The sequence below is a fragment of the Globicephala melas genome, chromosome 5 (assembly GCF_963455315.2).
Source record: "Globicephala melas chromosome 5, mGloMel1.2, whole genome shotgun sequence".
Taxonomy (NCBI): domain Eukaryota; kingdom Metazoa; phylum Chordata; class Mammalia; order Artiodactyla; family Delphinidae; genus Globicephala; species Globicephala melas.
The window spans coordinates 123513310-123540133 of NC_083318.1; the positions used below are offsets into that span (position 1 = coordinate 123513310).

Genomic DNA, 26824 nt, shown 5'->3' on the forward strand with positions numbered 1-26824 from the left:
GTTCATATTTTCTATTTCTTCCTGGTTCAGTCTTGGCAGTTTGTGCATTTCTAAGCATTTGTCCATTTCTTCCAGGTTGTCCATTTTATTGGCATAGAGTTGCTTGTAGTAATCTCTCATGATCTTTTGTATTTCTGCAGTGTCAGTTGTTACTTCTCCTTTTTCATTTCTAATTCTATTGATTTGAGTCTTCTCCCTTTTTTTCTTGGTGAGTCTGGCTAATGGTTTATCTATTTTGTTTATCTTCTCAAAGAACCAGCTTTTAGTTTTATTGATCTTTGCTATCGTTTCCTTCATTTCTTTTTCATTTATTTGTGATCTGATCTTTATGATTTCTTTCCTTCTGCTGACTTAGGGTTTTTTTTTGTTCTTCTTTCTCTAAATGCTTTAGGTGTAAGGTTAGGTTGATTATTTCAGATGTTTCCTGTTTCTTAAGGTAGGATTGTATTGCTATAAATTTCCCTCTTAGAACTGCTTTTGCTGTGTCCCATAGCTTTTGGGTCGTCGTGTTTTCATTGTCAGTTTTTTCTAGGTATTTTTTGATTTCCTCTTTGGTTTCTTCAATGATCTCTTGGTTATTAAGTAATGTATTGTTTAGGCTCCTTGGGTTTGTATTTTTTACAGGTGTTTTCCTGTAATTGCTATCTAATCTCATAGCATTGTGGTCAGAAAAGATACTTGATACAATTTCAATTTTCTTAAATTTACCAAGGCTTGATTAGTGGCCCAAGATATAATTTATCCTGGAGAATGTTCCATGAGCACTTGAGAAGAAAGTGTATTCTGTTGTTCGGGGTGGAATGTCCTATAAATATCAATTATGTCCATCTTCTTTAATGTATCATTTAAAGCTTGTGTTTCCTTACTTATTTTCATTTTGGATGATCTGTCCATTGGTGAAAGTGGGATGTTAAAGTCCCCTATTGTGATTGTGTTACTGTTGATTTCCCTTTTTATGGCTGTTAGTATTTGCCTTATGTATTGAGGTGATCCTGTGTTGGGTGCATAAATATTTACAACTGTTATATCTTCTTCTTGGATTGATCCGTTGATCATTATGTAGTGTCCTTCTTTGTCTCTTGTAATAGTCTTTGTTTTAAAATCTATTTTGTCTGATATGAGAATTGCTACTCCAGATCTCTTTTGGTTTCCATTTGCGTGGAATATCTTTTTCCATCCCCTCACTTTCAGTCTGTATGTGTCTCTAGGTCTGAAGTTGGTCTCTGGTAGACAGCATATACGGGCCTTGTTTTTACATCCATTCAGCCAGTCTGTGTCTTTTCGTTGGGGCATTTAATCCATTTACATTTAAGGTAATTATCAATATGTATGTTCCTTTTTACCATTTTCTTAATTGTTTTGGGTTTGTTATTGTAGGTCTTTTCCTTCTCTTGTGTTCCCTACCTAGAGAAGTTCCTTTAGCATTTGTTGTAAAGCTGCTTTGGTGGTGCTGAATTCCCTTAGCTTTTGCTTGTCTGTAAAGGTTTTAATTTCTCCTTCAAATCTGAATGAGATCTTTGGTAGGTAGAGTAATCTTGGTTGTAGGTTTTTCCTTTTCATCTCTTTAAATATGTCCTGCCACTCCCTTCTAGCTTGCAGAGTTTCTGCTGAAAGATCAGCTGTTAACCTTATGGGAGTTCCCTTGTATGTTATTTTTTGTTTTTCCCTTATTGCTTTTAATATTTTTTCTTTGTATTTAATTTTTGATAGTTTGATTCGTTTCTCTTGGCATGTTTGTCCTTGGATTTATCCTGTAATGGACTCTCTCTGCTTCCTGGACTTGATGAACTATTTCCTTTCCCATATTAGGGAAGTTTCCAACGATGATTTCTTCAAATATTTTCTCTTTCTTTTTCTCTTCTTCTCTGGGACCCCTAAAATTCTAATGTTGTTGCATTTAATATTGCCCCAGAGGTCTCTGAGACTGTCCTCAGTTCTTTTCATTCTTTTTTCTTAATTCTGCTCTGCAGTAGTTATTTCCACTATTCTATCTAACTGGTCACTTATCCGTTCTTCTGCCTCCGTTATTCTGCTATTGATCCCTTCTAGAGAATTTTTAATTTCATTTATTGTGTTGTTCATGATTGCTTGTTTGCTCTCTAGTTCTTCTAGGTCCTTGTTAAACGTTTCTCGTATTTTCTCCATTCTCTTTCCGAGATCTTGGATCATCTTTACTATCATTTTTCTCAATTCTTTTTCAGGTAGACTCCCTATTTCCTCTTCATTTGTTAGGCCTGGTGGGTTTTTACCTTGCTCCTTCATCTGCTGTGTGCTTCTTTGTCTTCTCATTTTGCTGAAATTACTGTGTCTTGGGTGTCCTTTTCACAGGGTGCAGGTTCGTAGTTCCCTTTGTTTTTTGTGTCTGCCCCCACTGGCTAAGGTTGTTTCAGTGGGTTGTGTAGGCTTCCTGGTGGAGGTGACTGGTGCCTGTGTTCAGGTGGATGAGGCTGGATCTTGTCTTTCTGGTGGGCAGGACCACGTCTGGTGGTGTGTTTTGGGGTGTCTGTGACCTTATTATGATTTTAGGCAGCCTCTCTGCTAGTGGGTGGGGTTGTGTTCTTGTCTTGCTGATTGTTTGGCATAGGGTGTCCAGCACTGTAGCTTGCTGATCGTTGAGTGGAGAGGGTCTTGGCGTTGACATGGAGATCTCTGGGAGATTTTCGCTGTTTGATATTATGTGGAGCTGGGAGGTCTCTGGTGGACCAGTGTCCTGAACTTGACTCTCCCACGTCAGAGGCACAGCCCTGACGCCTGGCTGGAGCACCAAGAGCCTTTCATCCACATGGCTCAGAATAAAAGGGAGAAAAAAAGAAAAAAGATGAAAGAAAATTTTAACAAAGTTATTAAAATAGAAAACAAAAAAGAATTATTAAAAAGATTTTTTAAGTAATTAAAAGGAAAGAAAGAAAGAAGAGAACAACCAAACCAAAAAACAAATCCCCCAGTGATAAGTGCTGAAAACTATACTAAAAAAAAAAAAATACGGACTGATCCTGAGGACAAATGGTAAAAGCAAAGCTATACAGACAAAATCACACACAGAAGCATACGCATACACACTCACAAAAGCAGAAAAAGGGGGAAAAAAATATATCGTTTCTCCAAAAGTCCACCTTCTCAATTTGCGATGATTCATTTTCTATTCAGGTATTCCACAGATGCAGGTACATCAAGTTGATTGTGGGGATTTAATCTGCTGCTCCTGAGGCTGGAGGGAGATATTTCCCTTTCTCTTCTTTGTTCGCACAGCTCCTGGGAATCAGCTTTGGAGTGGCCCTCCCTCTGAGTGTAGTTCGCCTGAGGGCGTCTGTTCTTCGCTCAAACAGGACGGGGTTAAAGGAGCAGCTGATTCGGGGGCTCTGGCTCTCTCCAGCCGGGGGGAGGGAGGGGTACGGATGCAGGGCGAGCCTGCGGTGGCAGAGGCCAGGGTGACGTTGCACCAGCCTGAGGCGCCATGTGTTCTGCTGGGGAAGTTGTCCCTGGATCACGGGACCCTAGCAGTGGCGGGCTACACAGGCTCCCGGGAGGGGAGGTGTGGATAGTGACCTGTGCTTGCGCACAGGCTTCTTGGTGGCGGCAGCAGCAGCCGTAGCGTCTCATGCCCGTCTCTGGGGTCCGCGCTTTTAGCTGCGGCTCTCGCCCATCTCTGGAGCTCCTTTAAGCCGCGCTCTTAATCCCCTCTCCTCGCGCACCAGGAAACAAAGAGGTAAGAAAAAGTCTCTTGCGTCTTTGGCCGCTCCAGACCTTTTCCCAGACTCCCTCCCGGCTAGCCGTGGCGCACTAACCCCTTCAGGCTGTGTTCACGCCGCCAACCCCAGTCTTCTCCCTGCGCGCTCTGACCTCCGAAGCCCGAGCCTCAGCTCGCAGCCCCGCCCGCCCCGGCGGGTGAGCAGACAAGCCTCTCGGGCTGGTGAGTGCTGGTTGGCACCGATCCTCTGTGCGGGAATCTCCGCGTTGCCCTCCGCACCCCTGTGGGTGCGCTCTCCTCCGTGGCTCTGAAGCTTCCCCCCTCCGCCACCTGCAGTCTCCGCCAGCGAAGGGGCTTCTAGTGTGTGGAAAGCTTTCCTCCTTCACAGCTCCCTCCCAGTGGCGATGGCCTGTCCCTATTCTTTTGTCTCTGTTTTTTCTTTTTTCTTTTGCCCTACCCAGGTACGTGGGGAGTTTCTTGCCTTTTGGGAGGTATGAGGTCTTCTGCCAGCATTCAGTAGGTGTTCTGTTGGAGTTGTTCCACATGTAGATGTATTTCTGATGTATTTGTGGGGAGGAAGGTGATCTCCACGTTTTACTCTTCCACCATCTTGAAGCTCCTCCCATGTCTTATAGTTTTCTGCATACAGGTCTTTTGTCTCCTTAGGTAGGTTTATTAGTAGGTATTTTATTCTTTTTGTTGCAGTGGTAAATGGGAATGTTTCCTTAATTTCACTTTCAGATTTTTCATCATTAGTGTATAGTATCTTGCATGATTTTTTAAGGATTAAAGATAACAACAGAGTATTATCAAAGTATAGTGCCTGCCACACAGTGGTGCTCAATTAATATAGGGAATTAAGGTTTCTTCATTTTATTTGTAAGAAGGATTACAGATAGGGAGAACTAAAAACATTATCTAAGGAAGTGTTAATTGGAGAAGTGAGTTTTATAGACTAAGAAAAGCCTCTAAGCAAAAATAAAACCTTTTTCTGGTATCTGAATGGATGGTAATAAAAATATCTTAATTTTACCCCCTCTTTACACCTTTTCTGCAATGTTATTGCATTATAGCTTGGATATAGGAGGATGTAGCCTTAGAATTAGGCTACTTAGTCAAAATTATACTAGAATAACTGGCAACAGTTAAATTAGATGTGAAGCTAAAGCGTGTAGAAACAAATGAAAATCTTAAAATTAGACTTCTTTCTGTATCCTACCACATCAGACTCATTTGGTAATCATATAATATCCTCAGTTTTAATATTTTTTATTTTGAGTTCTGTATTTAAATAATCAGTTTAAGTCCATGGCGTAGTGTTAGGTGCTATATGCATGCTATTCCATTATGTGCAAATATCAGTTCTTGAAAAGTATCTTCTGTATTTGAAAGAGATACAGAAAGGACAAAAGTTATGGATGGTATTCATCAGTCTATCTTTATAGTCCCATCCATTCAGTTAATATTATCGAACTATGATAATATGTGTTAAAAGTGTGGTAAAGCTGATTTTTTCCTTCTCAAAATTACTACCACCATGACTCTTAGCCTTTGCCGGTATATTTTCTTTATATTTTATAGTTTTTGTAGAAAGAGATAGAAGGGCTTCTAGTTGTATAAGATGGATTGAATCCATGCTTATGTCATAGCTTCCTCCCTCTATTAGTTTGATAGGACTGTCATAACTAAGTACCACAGACTGAGTGGCATAAGAAAATAAATTTATTTTCTCACAGTTCTGGAGGCTAGATGTCTGAGATTAAGATGTTGGCAGGGATTTTTTTCTGAGGTTTCTCTCCTTGGTTTGTAAATCACTGTCTTCATCCCATGGTCTTTCCTCTGCATGCTCACATCTTTGCCCCAATTTTCTCTTTTCATAAAGACACCAGTCACACTAAATTAAGGCCCATTCTAAAGACCTCATTTTAAATTAATGACCTCTTTAAAGTCCTTATCTCCAAATTCAGTTACATTCTGAGATACTGGGGTATTGACCATTTATAAGTATGGACTTTAAATGGTTTCTGATTAAAATGCACAAACATATAATATTTATATATTTCTATATTTAATACACACATATTTAATATACACATAAATTTGAGGCAGTCACAAAAATTTGAACTCTGAATAAAAATTCAGATGAATTAAATAACTGCTGATTTTTTTAAGATAGAAAAATGGTTTTGTGGTTATGTTAAGAGTCCCTTATTTTTTAGAGATACATCCCGAAGTATTCATTGATGAAATTATGTGATAGTTTAGACTTGCCTCTGCATCATTAGAGTGAGAATTGGGGAGGTTGGGAGAATTGGGGAGGCTGTGTTTCTTTATTGTGCATGAGAATCTTCTATGAGGATTAGAAAACACATATGGACGCGAGTTGAGGATTATTGACCTTGGGTGATGTGTATGTGGAAATTTCTTGTACTATTCTCCCCATTATTTTTTGTTTTTAATTTTTCATAATTAAAAGTAAATGCAGGAATGAAATGGAGAGTTTAAGTAAAAGCTTATATACAGAATGGGGAGAAAGTTCTAGGCAGCTTTCCCACTCATCTAAATTGTCAGCCAGACTTGAGAAAAGACTGATCTTTGGGGGCCTGCTAATACAAAGGCTGAGTTGTGATTCTATCACAACATAATTAAGTACAATAGATTTCAAGTTACTTCTGTTCTTTTTTTTAAGTTTTTTTTTTTTTTGATGTGGACCATTTTAAAAGTCTTTACTGAATTTCTTACAATATTGTTTCTGTTTTTATGTTTTGGTGTTTTGGCTGCAAGGCACATGGGATCTTAGCTCCCTGATCAGAGATCGAACACGGACCCCCTGCAGTGGAAGGCAAAGTCTTAACCACTGGACCACCAGGGAAGTCCCTCAGGTCACATCTATTCTTGTGTGAAATTTTCAATCAGATTTTTTTAGGGACTCACTCTTACGTCTGAATGAAGAGCAAGGGCTCACCAGACAGACATTTGAGGAAATCCTCCAATGTGAAACACAAAAACAAACAAACAAAAAGCCAACATCAATGAAACTCGAAGGAAACAGATAATAGAACAAAATTATAAATAATTAAAATTATAATTATATCCACAGAAACATGGAGAATAATGCACGTGTGAATAAAGAAGATTTAGAGAATAAGAAAGGTAATTTGAGAATTAAAAATGTGATTACAGAATTTAAATAATAGAACGTGAGCTGAGAGAAATACCTGGCAGGCTGGTGTCACTATTGTCCTTACTGATGTGAAGGGGACTCTGAAACTCTAGGGGAAAATGGCAGTTACGGAACCAGTGGAAAGTGACTGTACCTGGATGAGGCCCAGCAGTGTGAGTTTTAAACTGTTTTAGGGCCTCAGTTCTGACTGCACATTAGCATTAGCCAGGAAGCTTTTAATTCCTGCACACCATCTGATCAAATGAATGATTATACCCTAGTTTTTAAAGACAGGCCCATTTTTATTAGCTTGCACATGAAAAAATGCCATAAACAACATGCCTCAATAATCTTTAACTTCTGTTCCCAAGGTAGGATACTTTCAAGATCTGGGCCTTCTGCCTTAAGATGGATGTGCTTAGCAAAAAAAGCTGTAGTAGTGACCCCTTTTTGGCTGAAGTGTGTTTCTTTATTGTGCATGAGAATCTTCTATGAGGCTTGGTCAAAGTGCAGATTCCTCGGCCCATCAAGATTCTAATTCACCATATCTCAGATGAGACACTGGGAGGCCATGTACTTAATAGGTTGGTATCAGTGCAGGTGTTTTGTTGATCACAATGTGGAAAAGCAGGATAAATATTACGGCATTTTCAGCCTGTGCCTCGGGTTTGGTCTTTGTAAAGTCTTTGTATCTTCTTTATATTGTCATAAACAGAGACCTGCCTTTCAGTGGTCAGTGTCTCACAATCCTATTTTGGAGCTTATTTTTAATTGGCTTATTAAATCCTAAGTCTAACTTTTTAGAAGTAAGGACCTGATTTTACTGTTCTATCTTATTTAATGAAGCAAAGTTCAGTAATATTAGGAACTTTATGGAAAAACAGAAGAAAAAGAATAGGAAGTGTTCACTGAAGGGGTCAAGATTTCATTTCGTCTTTTATGCAAAATAGTTCTCAGGACTAAGTATATTCACTTATCTCATTATTCACACTTAGTCTTTTCCCTATGCTCCATAGTAATGACCACTTAGACAACTGTTGAAAACAGTAGGAAAGTAGTCCCTGTTTGTCAGTAGCTAATAATTGTTTATCATGCCTTCCTATAAAGAGAGAAGGTAGATATAGCATATCTGAAAAGTTCAAGAAAACAGATTACCATCATGTATTTGAATATCCGTATTTCTGTATTTGATGCATATTTCATAGGTTTATATAAACACAGACTTACGCAGAAGTTTCTTTTCTTCTAAATGTAACTATCTACAAGTTCATAGATAAAAAACAATCTTGCATGACCAAAGTGAATCTTTTCTATCAGCTATCAAATAATTGTGTAAATTTGTTCATTTGAGACAACATAGCATGGACTTTGCATAAATTTTTAGAATATAATTTATTTATAAGAAGAGAGATTTCTGTATAAGAATTTCTCCTAAAGAATTGTTCGAATTATTATTTTTTATTATAATTATAGATATTTTACTATAATTAGAAATAGATAATGCTCTTATTTGGGGGCACATTAGTTCCCAGAGGAACGTATCTCTAAAATCGTTGTATGGTCAGTGAAAATACAATGCATGCATTCATCCATTCTTCTGACAAGTATTTACTGAGCACCTACTATGCCCCAACTACTCTTCTATACTCTAAAGATACAGCAGCCAACAAAACAAAACAAAACAAAAAAACAGCTGCCCTCTTGGAGCTTATAACATTGCAGGAAATCATATTTTGGATAGTAAAAAACAATAAGGTTGAAAAATAGGTAGGAGAGGGGACAGGAGTTGTTTGGGGCAGGCAATGAAATTTTATGTTGGGTGGCCTGGAAATGACTCATTGAGAAGGTAACGTTGAGTAGTGAACTGACTGAATTGAAAGAGTGAGCCCTGGAGCTATCTAGGAGAACATTCCAAGCAAAGAGAATGGTAAGTGCAAAGGTTTTGAGGTGGATATATGACTGATCTTTTTGGGAAACAGAGTGAATGAGTGGAGAGAGTAGTAGGATAGGTGGTTAGAGTGGTAATAGTGTGTCTGGGGGTGAAATTCATTTCATATTAAGGACCTTGGTTTTTTGCCAGAAGTGAGATTGGAAGCCATTGGATGGGTTCGAGAAGGGGAGTGGTGCAATCTGACCAAGGGTTTTATCTGGATCCATCACTAGTTTCTGTGTTGGAAACAGACTGAAATGGGCAATGGTGGAAGCAAGGGAGGCAGTTAGGAAGATTTCACAATAATCCGGGTGAGAGATCGTGGCTTGGATCAGAGTATTTGTGGAGGTGGAGCGACATGGTTGGATTTGTCTGTATTGTTATGATATAGGTGATAGGATTTGCTGATAGAATTTCATTATACATCCAAGTTATAAGCCAAGTATTTAATTCATAAATTAAGGAATAATTCAACTATAGAAAAGTAGGGGAGATATTATATGAAGCAGAAGATTTAAATCCATCTTTTTTATACTATGAAAGGTACTTTATCAAGGTAGTTAAAATATTTGATGATGACTAAATAGTACTTCTATATATATATTTACATTTTATTAGCCAGATAATTAAAACCCAATCCCAATGTTTACTGAATTAATTTTTATCTATTATAAAATCTAGTTAAAAGCTTAATGTCTTACATCTAACATTTGTAGTTAAAATAAAATATATCCTAAAGCTTATTTGTTGGAAACAAAGCAGTCTACTGATTAACAGAAATTTGAAAAGGCAGTAAAATATTTTTTAGAGATGAGCTGGTTGTATAAAGTTAAATGGAAGAAATATAGAAACTACTTTTATTCATTGTAGTGTCTAAATCACGTGAAGAACTAGATAATTTTTTTCTGAGCTCTATCAGTAGGGGGCAGCAAAGTCTCAAGTAGTGTGTTTTCAGGTTCCTGGGAGGCTTTGCTAAGGAAAATTTCCTTTTTTGTTGTTGTTGTTGCCGTTGCTCTTAAGAAGTTTGTTCTGGCTTGCTTTTTAATGAAGTGCTTTGGTAATATCACTTAAAAGCCCTGTAGCTTTTGTTCAGATATTTAGCCAACTGTTCCCTTAGGCGCTATAGATGCTTTCTTAATGAGAGTATGTATTTTTTTCTTTCTGTAATTTAGGGAGTACCAGGGCCAGGAAAATATGACATTAAAAGTCAATTTCAGAAGAATGAAAGTATGTCATCAAACGTAAATCATGCATCACCTGCTTTTCTTTCTCAATCCCGGGTAATGTTCTACAGTTATTTCATATTTAGTGTGTAATAGGTATAATGCAATGCCAGCAACAAATCCAGTGGTGTTAGGGAGATTATAAAAAGAAAAATGGTATTTAAGCAAATTAGGAACAGATGCAGCCTGGGCAAATCATTTTGCCAGAAATGTGGGTAAAAGGAAATGACTTAAGATTACACTATTAACAATAATATGCAGAGATGAATATTCAAATTGGAATTATTTATTAAACATTGTCTACTAAGCAAATTTGCTTATGTGGAAGTTCAGGTTAGCTTATAAGAGCTTTTAGTCTGGGTTTTAAAATATACTAATGAATATGTGAAGTGTTGACGTGTAATCTATGAGGACATGCATATCTTTTGGAGAAGGTTCTGAAGGCTGTCTGGAGCCTAGCTGTAAATTATATCTAAAACTGCCACTGGGGCCTTTATTAGTGATGTGAGAGTCTACTTCACAGTAATCCTGTTCTCCAAGGTCTATATTGAGGGGACTTGAAGGTATCTAAGATATTCCTAAGGCAAGAACACTATAATACTAGCAAACCTTTATGTCACAGTGGCCAGATCATGTCGTTGTGATATTTAACCAATTGTACTATGTAAAACTCAGATTATCTTATTTAACTAGGGAAGGTTATTAACCTTCAGATGACTACAGCGGGCTACTTTAGTTTCATTGTACTTAAAAGGCAACTCCTTGGAGACAGATAGATTGCAGGTATATTTTGGAGACACAGTTAACATGACTTTTTAATGGGTTAGATGTTGTGGTGAGGGACTAGGAAGAATCAGGAATGAACAGCAGGTTTCTGCCTTGAGCAACTTGATAGTACTTAAGGTACTACACAGAATGGATGTGAGGGAATGGGATATCGTGTGTGTGCCCTTGATTTTAAAAATACCATTTTTACAACTAGAACTCTCAGTTTTTATTCTATTCCTGTTCATCTGATATACAGTCCTAATGTGACATTACTTAGCACCAATTATAATATTTTAAATATATTTTCAGAAATGAAAAAGAATATGATATCAATTTTGCTTAAGAGGACCATGAAGGAAAGAATCATGGTTCTGGGGTGAAAGATATGGAAGAGTTAAAACCAACAGGACTGCCTGCTAGGGGTAGTGTTAGTGTTTAGCTGAATATGAATAGATTTATTAATGATTATGATTGAAAAAGCAATAATGAAATTAACAAGGTGGACTTAGAACACAATTTTTGATTTATAGAATTAAAGACATGTTATGTTATTGGGATACTTATTTTAGTCTTGACTTAAGGAGTTGTCTGGTATTTTATGTAAATGCATTGAATTTTCTTATGTCTTCAACTATTAATTTTTAAAACATAAGATTTCCTTTATAATAATGGTTCTCAACTCTTGCTGCATATTAGAATATTTTGGGAAATTTTAATACATTCTGATACGCAGTTGCTTTCTTTCCTCTCTCCCAGAGATTGATTCAACTGGTCCAGAATAGGACCCAGGCACCAATACTTTTTTTAACTCCTCAAGTAATTCTATATGCAGCCAGGGTTGAGTATTACCATTTAAAAACATTGACTCAGCATTTAAATAATAAAATAGTATTTAAGAAGGCTTTGGAAATGTTCCTACATGAAAGGAGGCTAAAAGCAATATCTGAGCCTAGACTAGGTTATGTATTAGAGGGGAAAAATGCAATAGAATTATAATTAGATCAACTGACAGATTTGGAATATAAATGGTACATTAGATAAAAGTCATATCATTGATTCATTTAAGAAAATACATGTAAGAAAATATCCCTATTTTTAATAAATACGCACTAAAGTATTTAGGGGTAAAGGGCCACAACACACATAACTTTCCATTAAATGGTTCTATATATATGTGTGCATATATGTGTGTGTGTGTGTAGAGAGACAGAGAGGGAGGAACGGACATACAAACAGAGAGAAAGACAGAAATAGAGTGGGCAAATGAAAACAGTGAATGGCATAACATGTTAGCAGGTGCATCTGGGTAATCATTGCACAGGTATTTTCTGCATTATTTTTATTCATAAATTTGAATGTTCCAAATTTTAAATTAATTCTAAATAAAAAAGTTAAAAAAATGATTATTCAATGCTATATTTCATGAGATTTCATAATTTACATATAGATACATGTATATTTAATATCAATCAATTAAATATTATAAATTTATAATAAGCTTATTATAAGTTTATAAAATCATAACTTTAATATTATAAGTTAAAGTGAATTTATATACCACTTGAATCTAAGATTTTTTTCTTAAGGTAGCTAGTGGTATCGTTGGGTTAATTGAATATATATGTTGAGGAACTTTGTCAATTTGTGTAATTTTATTATATAGAAGAAACCATGTTAGATCATGTAGTTTTTCTTTATTATCTTGCAGAATATTTTAAATGTGAAGATTGTCCACACACTATCATCTGAATCTCATATTGAGATGATTTCCTTTGAAAAGTCTTTCTGGCTTAGCGAAGTACATAATGCATTACTGTATTAATATATAGATGATTTTTCTAAAAGTATATATTTTATGTTTTGATAGATATGTTTACTCATCTACATTTTCTTCACTCCATTAAGAAATAAACTCCAGATGTTATATTACTAAGAAAGCAGCTTTTAACTCACAAAATATCAAAACGTACCATAGTTTCTTACTGGCATATTTTCTTGTTCTTCACTAGAGGTTTGTCCCTATGAAGTCAATCACCCCAGCTCCTGTTGCATATAATGAATCTCGAACTGCTTTCAAGCCCTTGAAGAAAACACCAGGACTGAAAAATACCTCATTTGGTCAAAGTGCTGCTCGATTCACACAAGACTCTAGGACAGAGAAAATGCCAGGTTAGCAATGAATTCATATGTATCTACTCTTTAGCTTTATGCAACTTAATATCCTTAAAATGGATGCACCAAAAAAAAAAAAAAAAAAAAAAATGGATGCACCAGAAAGTACAATTTTCTGTTCTATGGGTGGTGTTGTCATTTTAAGTCAACATTTTTTTAAGCATTGACTCTACACTAAACACAGATAGCTGAAAATAATGTACAGTTTTAGTAAGATTTTAATTTAACTTGTCATATCTCTTAGTTGTAATTTTCTATTGTTTTCCTTTTTTCAATAAATTTCCTAATTTTCCCTTGGTAGGTGAACATATATGTAAATTATGTGGTCACTGCCAGTAATATAACTTATGATATTCAGTTTTGTTAAAATTTTATTTTGGAGATGTCCAATCACATGTTCTAGTATTCTCAGTGGGTATTCTAGTATACAGTGGATAATCTAAAACTATAACACAAAAATAACATATAATGACTAACACATTGCTGATGTATAACAAACTCAGTGGCTTAAAAAAAGACTTTTTCCATCATATCCCATTAATCTGTGGGACTGCTAAAAGGCAGAGTTCAGATGGGACTGTTATTCAGAGTGCATGCATAGCTCAAGCATTGCTGCCCCAGGGTAGTTGGTCTTTTCACATGGCAGCTCAGGGCTCCATGAGACCTGGCAGGAAGCTGCAAGGCTTCTTATGACCTACCCTCAGAAATTCCAGGACATCACTTTCTGTTAGTCAATCAAGTGGCACAGGGTAGCCTATATTGAAAAGAAGGACATGAAACTTCATCTTTCAATGACAGGAGTAGCAAGGAATTTGTGGCCATCTTTAATCTGCTATAGAATACCCTCTGGCTACAAAATATTTTCATTTTTCCTACATGCCTTCTCAAGGCCTCCAAAGTCTTAGGCAAGTATGGTATAATCTTAAAGACCAGGATCTTGTTATCTAAGTCAGGTGTAGGTTCAGGTGGGGATTCTTGGGTGTGGTCCTTCAGATCATCTTGTATATCTCTCTTCTCTATCAGAAGAGCTGTGAACTACAGATACAAGTTATCTCCCCCATATATTCAACACATATTGGTGGGAGAGAGATAGGATAATAATACTAGAAACTCCTATTCAAAAAAGAGAGAAAACTGGAGGCCCACAGTATTACCAAATCAAACTTGGGTCCACTTGCCTGTGTGCAGTAAAGCCAATCTACTGACACAGGGTTGTGGTGAAGAAAAGTGTAGCATTTACTGCAGGGCACCAAGCAAGGAGTCCAGGTAGCTAGTGCTCAAAAGGCCCAAACTCCCCAATGGCTTTCAGGGAAAGGTTTTTAAAGACAGGGTGAGGGAGGGGAATTGTGGGGTGCGTGATCAGCTCATGGACATTCTTCTGATGGGTTAGTTGTGAGGTAATCGGGAGTCAACATCATCAACCTTCTGTTTCCAGCCGCTCTGGGGTCTACCTGTTTGTGGGCAGCATACAGTTAACTTCTTCCACCTGGTGGAGGTTTCAGTATCTGCAAAACAGCTCAAAGGACATGGCTTAGAATGTTATCTATAGCCTTTGAGGAGGAACTAAAAATGCTTGACTTTGTTTAATGGCTAAATTATTATTATTTTGTCTTGCTTGACTGTTTTCCTTTCTTTCTGCATTTTCTCCCTTCTCTGATTAAATTTATTCTTTGGAACATGTGGAAGGCCTAGGAGGCTAGTTTTCTACAAATAAGAGACAGGCAGAGGGCATTGGGTGAGGGTATCTGTCCTGAGAAGGCCCCATGGGGTCCTGCTCAGTGACAATAGAAGTCACAGGCCTATAGCAATTCTGAAGTCCAAGCTGGCACATGTTGCCATTTTCTTAGTTAGGGCTCAGCTGGGCTCCCTGGGAGAAAGATTTCCTGTGGTGCTTTGTTTTACCTTTTAGGCTCTTGGTTTCATCCTTTGAAACATCCTTCCTCTTCTATAAGAAATAGGCTATGTTTTCAGCTTTCTCAACCTGCTTCCTGCCCAGGGAGATCCGGGGTCTATGAGCCACTTTTCATTTTGTACTGTTGTTGTTTGTTTCATTCCAGGTTGGTTCATTCCTTATTAAAACTTTGTAGGTTTATTATTGTATTAATTTATAATCAAATACACTGGACAAAAGCCAAGCTCACATGTACTTCTTAGAAAAACCTTTGTCTACTTTGGGTCACCTTTAGTGTTGCTGTGTTTCTGTACTCTTAGATTCTTAGGAGCACTATTGCACTATTGTTTTAGCTTAGAGGGTCTATGACATATGGCCTTAAAATTCCTAGATGTTCTTTTCTGTAACTGAGAGATTCTATGAGATACCATCTTAAATCTTTTTGAGGTCTTAACAAAGGTCTTACAGCTAAACCCTGGATTTGGTCTCGGGGCGTTTCTTGCTTTGAGAGCTTTTTGCTATGTGGAGAGACTGGGGATGAAAAACAATTTTACTTTCAAACTCAGAAAATATTGGTTTCATTTTATTTCCTATAAATTCTGCTTGAAAACTGAGCAGTTTTAGCTTATCTCTTTCTAACTATACCTTCTCACACACAGCTAAAAGCAACTAGTTGGCACTTTTGATATATTTAACCTAGACATTTCCTGAGCTAGAATCCACTATTTTATTAGGTGTTTTCTTCACTATTCCAAGTATTAGTTTTGCCAAAATTTCTGCTATTATAGAATACAAATTATCTTTTCTCCAACCTCCATAACATTTTTATCACTCTCTTTAAGCCATTACCAACTGTCTCCTCAAGGCCGTTTCTCTAAGTCTTGACTTGTTTCAGCTTCTGGCCCATTGCCTGATCCCAAACCATTGCTCCAAGTTTTGACATGGTAATTTTTCCTTAGAGTAATGCTGTACTCATGGTATAAAATTATTTACTATTTACGCCATTGAGAGGTTGAGTATTATTCTTCTACATCTTCAATCTTGGCTAGTCTGGTGGCTTTCTTCTCCAATAGCATGCAGTGGAAGTGATATTCTAGCACTTCTCAGGCAAAGTCATAAGCTTAACAGCATATACCTGGGCCTATAGAAACAATTGATTTTGGAGACCTGAGCTTCTAGATAGAAATCTGACTAGTTTAAGACTGCCATTCTGGAGAGGTCTTATATAGGTGCTAGGCACTACTCCAGATGCACCTAGCTCAGTAGTGTTTATCATGAATCTGAAATACAAATTATTTCAAAATATCAATTTATTCAGTGACCCAACTGCCTGAAGTTTGGGCCTTGTTTTCAATTTGATGGTCTAATGTATTACAAATAAAGTTTTATAAATTCCCCAAAGGTTATTTTATTTTTAAAGGATAAAGTTTAATTATGATGACCTCTAAAATCTAATCCTGATCTTACATATTTTAAGAATTAGTGAGAATGGCCTTCGTGTGTTTTCTTTTTCCCATGTAGATATTAGTATACAGTAATGACTTAGACTCACAAATCAGTCATCCAACAGATTCAACCACCTAATATATGGCTCAGAGCTGTGGCAGGTTACTGTTCGAAGGCATCCTAAACTGTCTAACTCTGGGGTTCCTGGGCATTGCTACACTTAATAACTGGAAAATGAACATAAAAAACCTCTAATGTAAGTGAATTATAATGATCAGGGTGGCTTTTCAAATCAGAACCTTAACAAGGTAGTACCTGAAATGCACACACCTTGAGGTCCCTATATTTAAGTACTTAAGCTCACTTGTCACAATGTTACATTGTCCTCTCATGCCAGAAGAAAGCCAAATCTAAGATATTTGTATTTTAAGTCCCTTAAATGGTGGCCCAAATAGTTTTCATTATGCTCTCTATTTATATTTTTCCCGAGCATTATCAGTGGAGGAATGTTGGAAGACGTCAGAAATAAGATGTATTGGCATTTAGGTTTTCTGAGAGTTGGCACGACAGACTTTTGGGGAATAGACTTTAGAACTAGAATATTTTGAAAAACTGGGAAGAGCTTGTGGGCAGCTTCTTTGAGAAAAACCTTACATGTATCAGGAGTACAGAGGATTTGACAGCGTAGAATGACTTGATCACTTTTAAACCAGAAGGAACCTGAAGTATCATCTAGCCTCATGCCCACTTGTTTGTTTCCTGCCTGCAGTGAGAAAGGAGATTGCACCAGAATGTAAATCCACACAATGCTTCCTTCATGGAGAAAGACTAGTTATAAAACGTTTAGTGAGTCAATTTACATTTAGTTGTGAGCTCCTTTTATTGTAGATTGTTCTTGGATGGGCAGCAGTTCACAGATCACATTTTGACTAGCACTGATCTAGTCAATTCCTATTATCTTCAGACAGGAACTTGAAGCCCAGAAAAACAAATGAGATTTAAGTGATGGTTCATACCTATTTAGTTGCAGATCTAATTTAGTAGATTCCAGATAACATGAGTACAACCAAATCAGGTGTTCTTTTAAGTATTTGATATTGCATTTTATGAATATTGCTGCTCACTGGAACTGATTTCTTGAAAATACTGAATTATAAAACATATACAAATATTTGTTTCAAATATTTGAATGTCTTGATAAAAACTTTTATCAATGGCAAAGAAAGTTGTTTGTATTATTTTGAATGAATAAAAAGAAATGTTATTCACTCAGATTGTCACTGTAGAAAATATTCCTGGTTATAAATGTACACTAAAGGGTAAAAGGCAAAAATTTGAATAACTAAATACTATAATAGGAAGATTGGGTGATAGCTGATTTTTTTCTGTTCCAAATTGATTTTTAATGTTGTTACATCAAGATTTCAGTACTTTTTGGCATCAAGAATTTCCCTCCTGCCCTCCTCCCTCCCTCCCTCCTTCCCTCCCTCCCTCCCTCCCTCCCTTCCTTCTTTACTGAGTATAATTTACACAATAAAAATAATTCATTTTAAGTGTACATTTTGATGAGTATTGGTAAATGTACATAGTCAGATAATCACCACTATTTAATCAAGTTTTAGAACACCTCCATCATTCTTAAAACGTTCTCTCAGGACTTCCCTGGTGGTGCAGTGCTAAAGAATCCACCTGCCAATGCAGGGGACGTGGGTTTGAGTCCTGGTCCAGGAAAATCCCACATGCCGTGGAGCAGCTAAGCCCTTGCGCCACAACTACTGAGCCTGCGCTCTAGAGCCTATGAGCCACAACTACTGAGCCTGCATGCCACAACTACTGAAGCCCCCACGCCTAGAGCCTGCAGCAAGAGAAGCCACTGCAATGAGAAGCCCGTGTACCGCAATGAAGAGTAGCTCTCACTCGCCAAAACTAGAGAAAGCCCACAAGTGGCAGCAAAGACTCAACGCAGCCAAAAATAAAAATAAAAAAATAATAAATTTATTTTAAAAATAAATAAAATAAAACATCATTGCCATACCCAAGCTCATCTAGGTTTCAAAAAAAAAAAAAAGGTCCTCATGTCCTTTTGCAGTTAATCTCTACCCCCACTCTTGGCCCTAAGTAACTGTCAGTGTTTCTATGATTTTTCATTTTCTGGAATTTTATATAAATGGAATTACACATTATTTAGGATTTTGTGTTTGTCGTCTTTCACTTAGCATGATGTTTTTGAGGTTCATTCATGTTGTTGCATTTATTTTTTCTTTTTATTATTGAGTATTATTCCATTGTTTGGGTGTAGCACATTTTGTTTATCTGTTCACCAGCTAATGGACATTTGGGTTGTTTTTATTTCTCTTGCGGAAATAACTAGGAGTAGGATTTCTGGGTCATGTGGTAAGTATATGTTTAACTTTATGAGGATTTGACAAATTGTTTTTCAGAATGACAAAGCACTTTGCATTCCTGCCAGCAATATATGAGAATTCTTTCTAAAAAATTACTTCATTTATAGTTACTCAGTTTATAAATAAGATATGGTGTATATATACAATGGAATACTACTCAGCCATAAAAAACAATGAAATTTTGCCATTTGCAGCAATATGGATGGACTTCGAGGGTATTTTGCTAAGTGAAATAAGTCAAACAGAGAAAGACAAATTGTGTGATATCACTTATATGTAGAATCTACAAAATACAACAAACTAGTGAATAAACAAAAAAGAAGCAGACTCACAGATATAGAGAACAAACTAGTGGTTACCAGTGAGGAGAGGGAAGCGGGGTGGAGCAGTACAAGGGCGGGGAAAAGTAAAAGGGTTATTTTGGGATTATATGAAATAATATGTGTAAAACTTTTGAAAATTATAAAGCACTATAGAAGTTAAAGAATCTTTCATTCAATAAATAAAGTAAAATAAATAATAAAGTTACTCAGTTTAAAAGAATTAAAAGTGTTTCTTACATATGATATTCTTCATAATTCTAGGTCCTGGGTTTTATAATATCCCAAACAATACTTTAATTGACAACTTTAGCAATACCTGCTTGAAGAAACAAAAGAAAAGTGCATTTGGTTCTTCTGTTCCTCAGACTCTCTTCCTGGTTCAGAAAGACGTTTTTCCTACTCCTGGGCCTGCTGGCTATAAGGTAATATGTGGATACCAAAATTACATTACTTATATCTATTACCAAGAATTTAGGGTTTATAGGATTACATGTGATATATATACCTCATTATTATAAGCCATACTATTATTATTGAAATTATTTATATATGGTCATTTATGGCATAAGAACAAAAATTAATTTGGTCACAGCTATGTTTGTAATTTTTTTTTAAAAGTAGATCTTATTCTTTATCTCTTTGGAGATCTCATATGTAGTTCTTTAAATATTTATCTTCATTTTATGATTGGGCCACTATATTCTGAAAGTAAATGTAGGCTCCCTTTAAATTAGGGCTTTTTAAAATGTTCTCTGCAGTTTTATAATTTTTATGTTGACGTCTTACACATCTTTATTAGATTTATCCCTCAGTATTTGATGTTTTTTTTATTTGTACATGAGTGTTCATAGCTTTATTCATATAGTTCATATAACATTCATAAAACTTTATTTGTAATAATAGAGCTGAAAACAACCCAAATGTCCATTAGTCAATGAATGGATAAACAAACTGTGATATACTCATATTTAACAAGAATTAGTACATCTAGCCCTCTCAGAATAAATAGGAGGAATGAAATAAACTGACAAAAAAGAGTGGATAGTACATTATTCAATTTTTTTTTAACATCTTTATTGGGGAATAATTGCTTTACAATGGTGTGTTAGTTTCTGCTTTATAACAAAGTGAATCAGTTATACATATACATATGTTCCCATATCTCTTCACTCTTGTGTCTCCCTCCCTCCCACTCTCCGTATCCCACCCCTCCACCCTCCCACTCTCCCTATCCCACCCCTCCAGTTGGTCACAAAGCACCGAGGTGAGCTGATCTCCCTGTGCTATGCAGCTGCTTCCCACTAGCTATCTACCTTACGTTTGGTAGTGTATATATGTCCATGCCTCTCTCTCGCTTTGTCACAGCTCACTCTTCCCCATCCCCATATCCTCAAGTCCGTTCTCTAGTAGGTCTGTGTCTTTATTCCTGTCTTACCCCTAGGTTCTACATGACATTTTTTCCCTTAAATTCCATATATATGTGTTAGCATACGGTATTTGTCTTTCTCTTTCGGACTTACTTCACTCTGTATGACAGACTCTAGGTCTATCCACCTCATTACAAATAGCTCAATTTTGGCTGAGTAATATTCCATTGTATATATGTGCCACATCTTCTTTATCCATTCATCCGATGATGGGCACTTAGGTTGTTTCCATCTCCAGGCTATTGTAAATAGAGCTGCAATGAACATTTTGGTACATGACTCTTTTTGAATTATTGTTTTCTCAGGGTATATGCCCAGTAGTGGGATTGCTGGGTCATATGGTAGTTCTATTTGTAGTTTTTTAAGGAACCTCCATACTGTTCTCCATAATGACTGAACCAATTCACATTCCCACCAGCAGTGTAAGAGTGTTCCCTTTTCTCCACACCCCCTCCAGCATTTATTGTTTTTAGATTTTTTGATGATGGCCATTCTGACTGGTGTGAGATGATATCTCATTGTAGTTTTGATTTGCATTTCTCTAATGATTAATGATGTTGAGCATTCTTTCATGTGTTTGTTGGCAGTCTGTATATCTTCTTTGGAGAAATGTCTATTTAGGTCTTCTGCCCATTTTTGGATTGGGTTGTTTGTTTTTCTGTTATTGAGCTGCATGAGCTGCTTGTAAATTTTGGGAATTAATCCTTTGTCAGTTGCTTCATTTGAAAATATTTTCTCCCATTCTGAGGGTTGTCTTTTCATCTTGTTTATGGTTTCCTTGGCTGTGCAAAAACTTTGAAGTTTCATTAGGTCCCATTTGTTTATTTTTGTTTTTATTTCCATTCCTCTAGGAGGAGGGTCAAAAAGTATCTTGCTGTGATTTATGTCATAGAGTGTTCTGCCTATGTTTTCCTCTAAGAGTTTGATAGTTTCTGGCCTTACATTTAGGTCTTTAATCCATTTTGAGCTTATTTTTGTGTATGGTGTTAGGGAGTGATCTAATCTCATACTTTTACATGTATCTGTCCAGTTTTCCCAGCACCACTTATTGAAGAGGCTGTCCTTTCTCCACTGTACATTCCTGCCTCCTTTATCAAAGATAAGGTGACCATACGTGCATGGGTTTATCTCTGGGCTTTCTATCCTGTTCCATTGATCTATATTTGTGTTTTTGTGCCAGTACCATACTGTCTTGATTACTGTAGCTTTGTAGTATAGTCTGAAGTCAGGGAGCCTGATTCCTCCAGCTCCGTTTTTCGTTCTCAAGATTGCTTTGGCTATTCGGGGTCTTTTGTGTTTCCATACAAATTGTGAAATTTTTTGTTCTAGTTCTGTGAAAAATGCCAGTGGTAGTTTGATAGGGATTGCATTGAATCTGTAGACTGCTTTGGGTATTGTAGTCATTTTCACAGTGTTGATTCTTCCAATCCAAGAACATGGTATATCTCTCCATATATTTGTATCATCTTTAATTTCTTTCATCAGTGTTTTATAATTTTCTGCATACAGGTCTTTTGTCTCCTTAGGTAGGTTTATTCCTAGATATTTTATTCTTTTTGTTGCAATGGTAAATGGGAGTGCTTTCTTGATTTCATTTTCAGATTTTGCATAATTAGTGTATAGGAATGCCAGAGATTTCTGTGCATTAATTTTGTATCCTGCAACTTTTCCAAATTCATTGATTAGCTCTAGTAGTTTTCTGGTAGCATCTTTAGGATTCTCTATGTATAGTATCATGTCATCTGCAAACAGTGACAGCTTTACTTCTTCTTTTCTGATTTGGATTCCTTTTATTTCCTTTACTTCTCTGATTGCTGTGGCTAAACTTCCAAAACTATGTTGAATAATAGTGGTGAGAGTGGGCAACCTTGTCTTGTTCCTGATCTTAGTGGAAATGGTTTCAGGTTTGCACCATTGAGAATGATCTTGGCTGTGGGTTTGTCATATATGGCCTTTATTATGTTGAGGAAAGTTCCCTCTATGCCTGCTTTCTGCAGGGTTTTTTTTTTTATCATAAATGGGTCTTGAATTTTGTCAAAAGCTTTTCATGCATCTATTGAGATGATCATATGGTTTTTCTCCTTCAATTTGTTAATATGGTTTATCACATTGATTGATTTGGGTATATTGAAGAATCCTTGCATTCCTGGAATAAATCCCACTTGATCATAGTGTATGATCCTTTTAATGTGCTGTTGGATTCTGTTTGCTAGTATTTTGTTGAGGATTTTTGCATCTATGTTCATCAGTGATATTGGCCTGTAGTTTTCTTTCTTTGTGACATCCTTGTCTGGTTTTGGTATCAAGGTGATGGTGGCCTCGTAGAATGAATTTGGGAGTGTTCCTCCCTCTGGTATATTTTGGAAGGGTTTGAGAAGGATAGGTGTTAGCTCTTCTCTAAATGTTTGATAGAATTCGCCTGTGAAGCCATCTGGTCCTGGGCTTTTGTTTGTTGGAAGATTTTTAATCACAGTTTCAATTTCAGTGCTTGTGGTTGGTCTGTTCATATTTTCTATTTCTTCCTGATTCAGTCTTGGCAGGTTGTGCATTTCTCAGAATTTGTCCATTTCTTCCAGGTTGTCCATTTTGTTGGCATAGAGTTGCTTGTAGTTATCTCTCACGATCTTTTGTATTTCTGCAGTGTCAGTTGTTACTTCTCCTTTTTCATTTCTAATTCTATTGATTTGAGTCTTCTTCCTTTTTTTCTTGATGAGTCTGGCTGATGGTTTATCTATTTTGTTTATCTTCTGAAAGAACCAGCTTTTAGTTTTACTGATCTTTGCTATCGTTTCCTTCATTTCTTTTTCATTTTTTTCTGATCTGATTTTTATGATTTCTTTCCTTCTGCTAACTTTGGGGGTTTTTTGTTCTTCTTTCTCTAATTGCTTTAGGTGCAAGGTTAGGTTTTTTATTCGAGATGTTTCCAGTTTCTTAAGGTGGGCTTGTATTGCTATAAACTTCCCTCTTAGAACTGCTTTTTCTGCATCCCATAGGTTTTGTGTCGTTCTGTCTCCATTGTCATTTGTTTCTAGGTATTTTTTGATTTCCTCTTTGATTTCTTCAGTGATCACTTGGTTATTAAGTAGTGTATTGTGTAGCCTCCATGTGTTTGTATTTTTTACAGATCTTTTCCTGTAATTGATATCTAGTCTCATGGTGTTGTGGTCGGAAAAGATACTTGATACAATTTCCGTTTTCTTAAATTTACCAAGGCTTGATTTGTGACCCAAGATATGATCTATTCTGGAGAATGTTCTCTGAGCACTTGAGAAAAATGTGTATTCTGTTGTTTTTGGATGGAATGTCCTATTAATATCAATTAAGTCCATCTTGTTTAATGTATCACTTAAAGCTTGTGTTTCCTTATTTATTTTCATTTTGGATGATCTATCCATTGGTGAAAGTGGGCTGTTAAAGTCCCCTGCTATGAATGTGTTACTGTTGATTTCCCCTTTTATGGCTTTTAGCATTTGCCTTATGTATTGAGGTGCTCCTATGTTGGGTGCATAAATATTTACAATTGTTATATCTTCTTCTTGGATCGATCCCTTGATCATTATGTAGTGTCCTTCTTTGTCTCTTCTAATATTCTTTATTTTAAAGTCCATTTTGTCTGATACGAGAATTGCTACTCCAGCTTTCTTTTGGTTTCCATTTGCATGGAATATGTTTTTCCATCCCCTTACTTTCAATCTGTATGTGTCTCAAGGTCTGAAGTGGGTGTCTTGTAGACAGCATATATATGGGTCTTGTTTTTGTATCCATTCAGCCAATCTGTGTCTTTTGGTGGGAGCATTTAGTCCATTTACATTTAAAGTAATTATCGATATGTATGTTCCTATGCCCATTTTCTTAATTGTTTTGGGTTCGTTATTGTAGGTCTTTTCCTTCTGTTGTGTTTCTTGCCTAGAGAAGTTCCTTTAGCAGTTGTTGTAAAGGTGGTTTGGTGGTGCTGAACTCTCTCAGCTTTTGCTTGTCTGTAAAGGTTTTAATTTCTCCATCAAATCTGAATGAGATCCTTGCTGGGTAGAGTAATGTTGGTTGCAGGTTTTTCTCCTTCATCACGTTAAATATGTCCTGCCACTCCCTTCTGGCTTGCAGAGTTTCTGCTGAAAGATCAGCTGTTAACCTTATGGGGATTCCCTTGTGTGTTATTTGTTGTTTTTCCCTTGCTGCTTTTAATGTGCTTTCTTTGTATTTAATTTTTGACAGTTTGATTAATATGTTTCTTGGCGTATTTCTCCTTGGAGTTGTCCTGTATGGGACTCTCTGTGCTTCCTGGACTTGATTAACTATTTCCTTTCCCATATTAGGGAAGTTTTCAACTATAATCTCTTCAAATATTTTCTCAGTCCCTTTCTTTTTCTCTTCTTCTGGAACCCCTATAATTTGAATGTTGGTGCATTTGATGTTGTCCCAGAGGTCTCTGAGACTGTCCTCAGTTCTTTTTATTCTTTTTTCTTTATTCTGCTCTGCAGTAGTTATTTCCACTATTTTATCTTCCAGGTCACTTATCCATTCTTCTGCCTCAGTTATTCTGCTATTGATCCCATATAGAGTATGTTTCATTTCATTTATTGTGTTGTTCATCGTTGTTTGTTTCATCTTTAGTTCTAGGTTCTTGTTAAATATTTCTTGCATTTTGTGTATTCTATTTCCAAGATTTTGGATCATCTTTACTATCATTATTCTGAATTCTTTTTTAGCTAGGCTGCCTATTTCCTCTTCATTTGTTAGATCTGGTGGGTTTTTATCTTGCTCCTTCATCTGCTGTGTGTTTTTCTGTCTTCTCATTTTGCTTATCTTACTGTGTTTGGGGTCTCCTTCTTGCAGGCTGCAGATTCATAGTTCCTGTTGTTTTTGGTGTCTGTCCGCAGTGGCTAAGGTTGGTTCAGTGGGTTTTGTAGGCTTCCTGGTGGAGGGGACTAGTGCCTTTGTTCTGGTGGATGAGGCTGGATCTTGTCTCTCTGGTGGGCAGGTCCACATCTGGTGGTGTGTTTTGGGGTGTCTGTGCTCTTATTATGATTTTAGGCAGCCTCTCTGCTAATGGGTGGGATTGTGTTCCTGTTTTCCTAATTGTTTGGCATAGGGTGTCCAGCACTGTAGCTTGCTGGTCGTTGAGTGAAGCTGGGTGCTGGCGTTGAGATGAAGATCTCTGGGAGATTTTCGCTGTTTGCTATTATGTGGAGCTGGGAGGTCTCTTGTGGACCAGTGTCCTGAAGTTGGCTCTCCCACCTCAGAGGCACAGCACTGACTCCTGGCTGCAGCACCAAGAGCCTTTCATCCACATGGCTCAGGATAAAAGGGAGAAAAAGTAGAGAGAAAGAATTAGTAGAAGTAGGAAGAAAGAAAGAAAGGAAGGAAGGAAGGAAGGAAGAAGAAAAGAAGGAAGGAAGGAAAGAAAGAAAGAAGGGAGGGAGGGAGGGATGGTGGGAGGAAGGAAGGAAGGGAAGGAAGGAAAAAAGAAAGAAAGAAGATAAAGTAAAATAAAATAAAATATAATAAAGTTATTAAATTAAAAAATAATTATTAAGAAAAAAATCTTAAAAAAAACCCAAGAAAATGGACGGATAGAACCTTAGGACAAATAGTGGAAGCAAAGCTATACAGACAAAATCTCACCCAGAAGCATACACATACACACTCAGAAAAAGAGGAAAAGGGGAAAAAATCATAAATCTTGCTCTCAAAGTCCACCTCCTCAATTTGGGATGATTCGTTGTCTAAAGGAGGGAAGGAAGGAAAGAAAAGAAAGAAAGAAGATAAAATAAAATAAAGTTATTAAAATTAATTATTAAGAAAATAATTTAAAAAAAACGGACGGATAGAACCCTAGGACAAATGGTGAAAGCAAAGCTATACAGACAAAATCTTACACAGAAGCATACACATACACACTCAGAAAAAGAAGAAAAGGGGAAAAAATCATAAATCTTGCTCTCAAAGTACACCTCCTCAATTTGGGATGATTCGTTGTCTATTCATGTGTTCCACAGCTACAGGGTACATCAAGTTGATTGTGGAGCTTTAATCGGCTGCTTCTGAGGCTGCTGGCAGAGATTTTCCTTTCTCTTCTTTGTTCTCACAGCTCCCAGGGGCTCAGCTTTGGATTTGGCCCCGCCTCTGCGTGTAGGTCGCCGGAGGGCGTCTGTTTTTTGCTCAGACAGGACGGGGTTAAAGGAGCAGCTGATTCAGGGGCTCTGGCTCACTCAGGCCAGGGGGGTGGGGGGCACGGAGTGTGGGGGGCGGGCCTGCGGCGTCACAGGCCGTCGTGACCTTGCACCAGCTTGAGGCGCGCCTTGCGTTCTCCCTGGGGAGTTTTCCCTGGATCCCGGGACTCTGGCCGTGGCGGGCTGCACAGGCTCCCCGGAAGGGCAGTGTGGATAGT

The 26824-nt window shown here is 37.0% G+C and overlaps 1 protein-coding gene across 2 annotated transcripts in view; it reads left to right on the plus strand.

Annotated features, from left to right (window-relative positions):
* The window catches only part of STPG2 (sperm tail PG-rich repeat containing 2), a 514734-nt gene that overhangs the window by 84686 nt on the left and 403224 nt on the right, over positions 1-26824 (plus strand). For both annotated transcript variants that reach the window (XR_009563864.1, XM_060298816.1), the window contains exons 3-4: positions 12782-12941; positions 19271-19431. Coding sequence is in view for 1 of the 2 variants with exons in the window: in XM_060298816.1 (XP_060154799.1) it covers positions 12782-12941; positions 19271-19431 (321 nt within the window). In the remaining variant the exon portion in view is untranslated. The remainder of the gene's footprint in view (positions 1-12781; positions 12942-19270; positions 19432-26824) is intronic.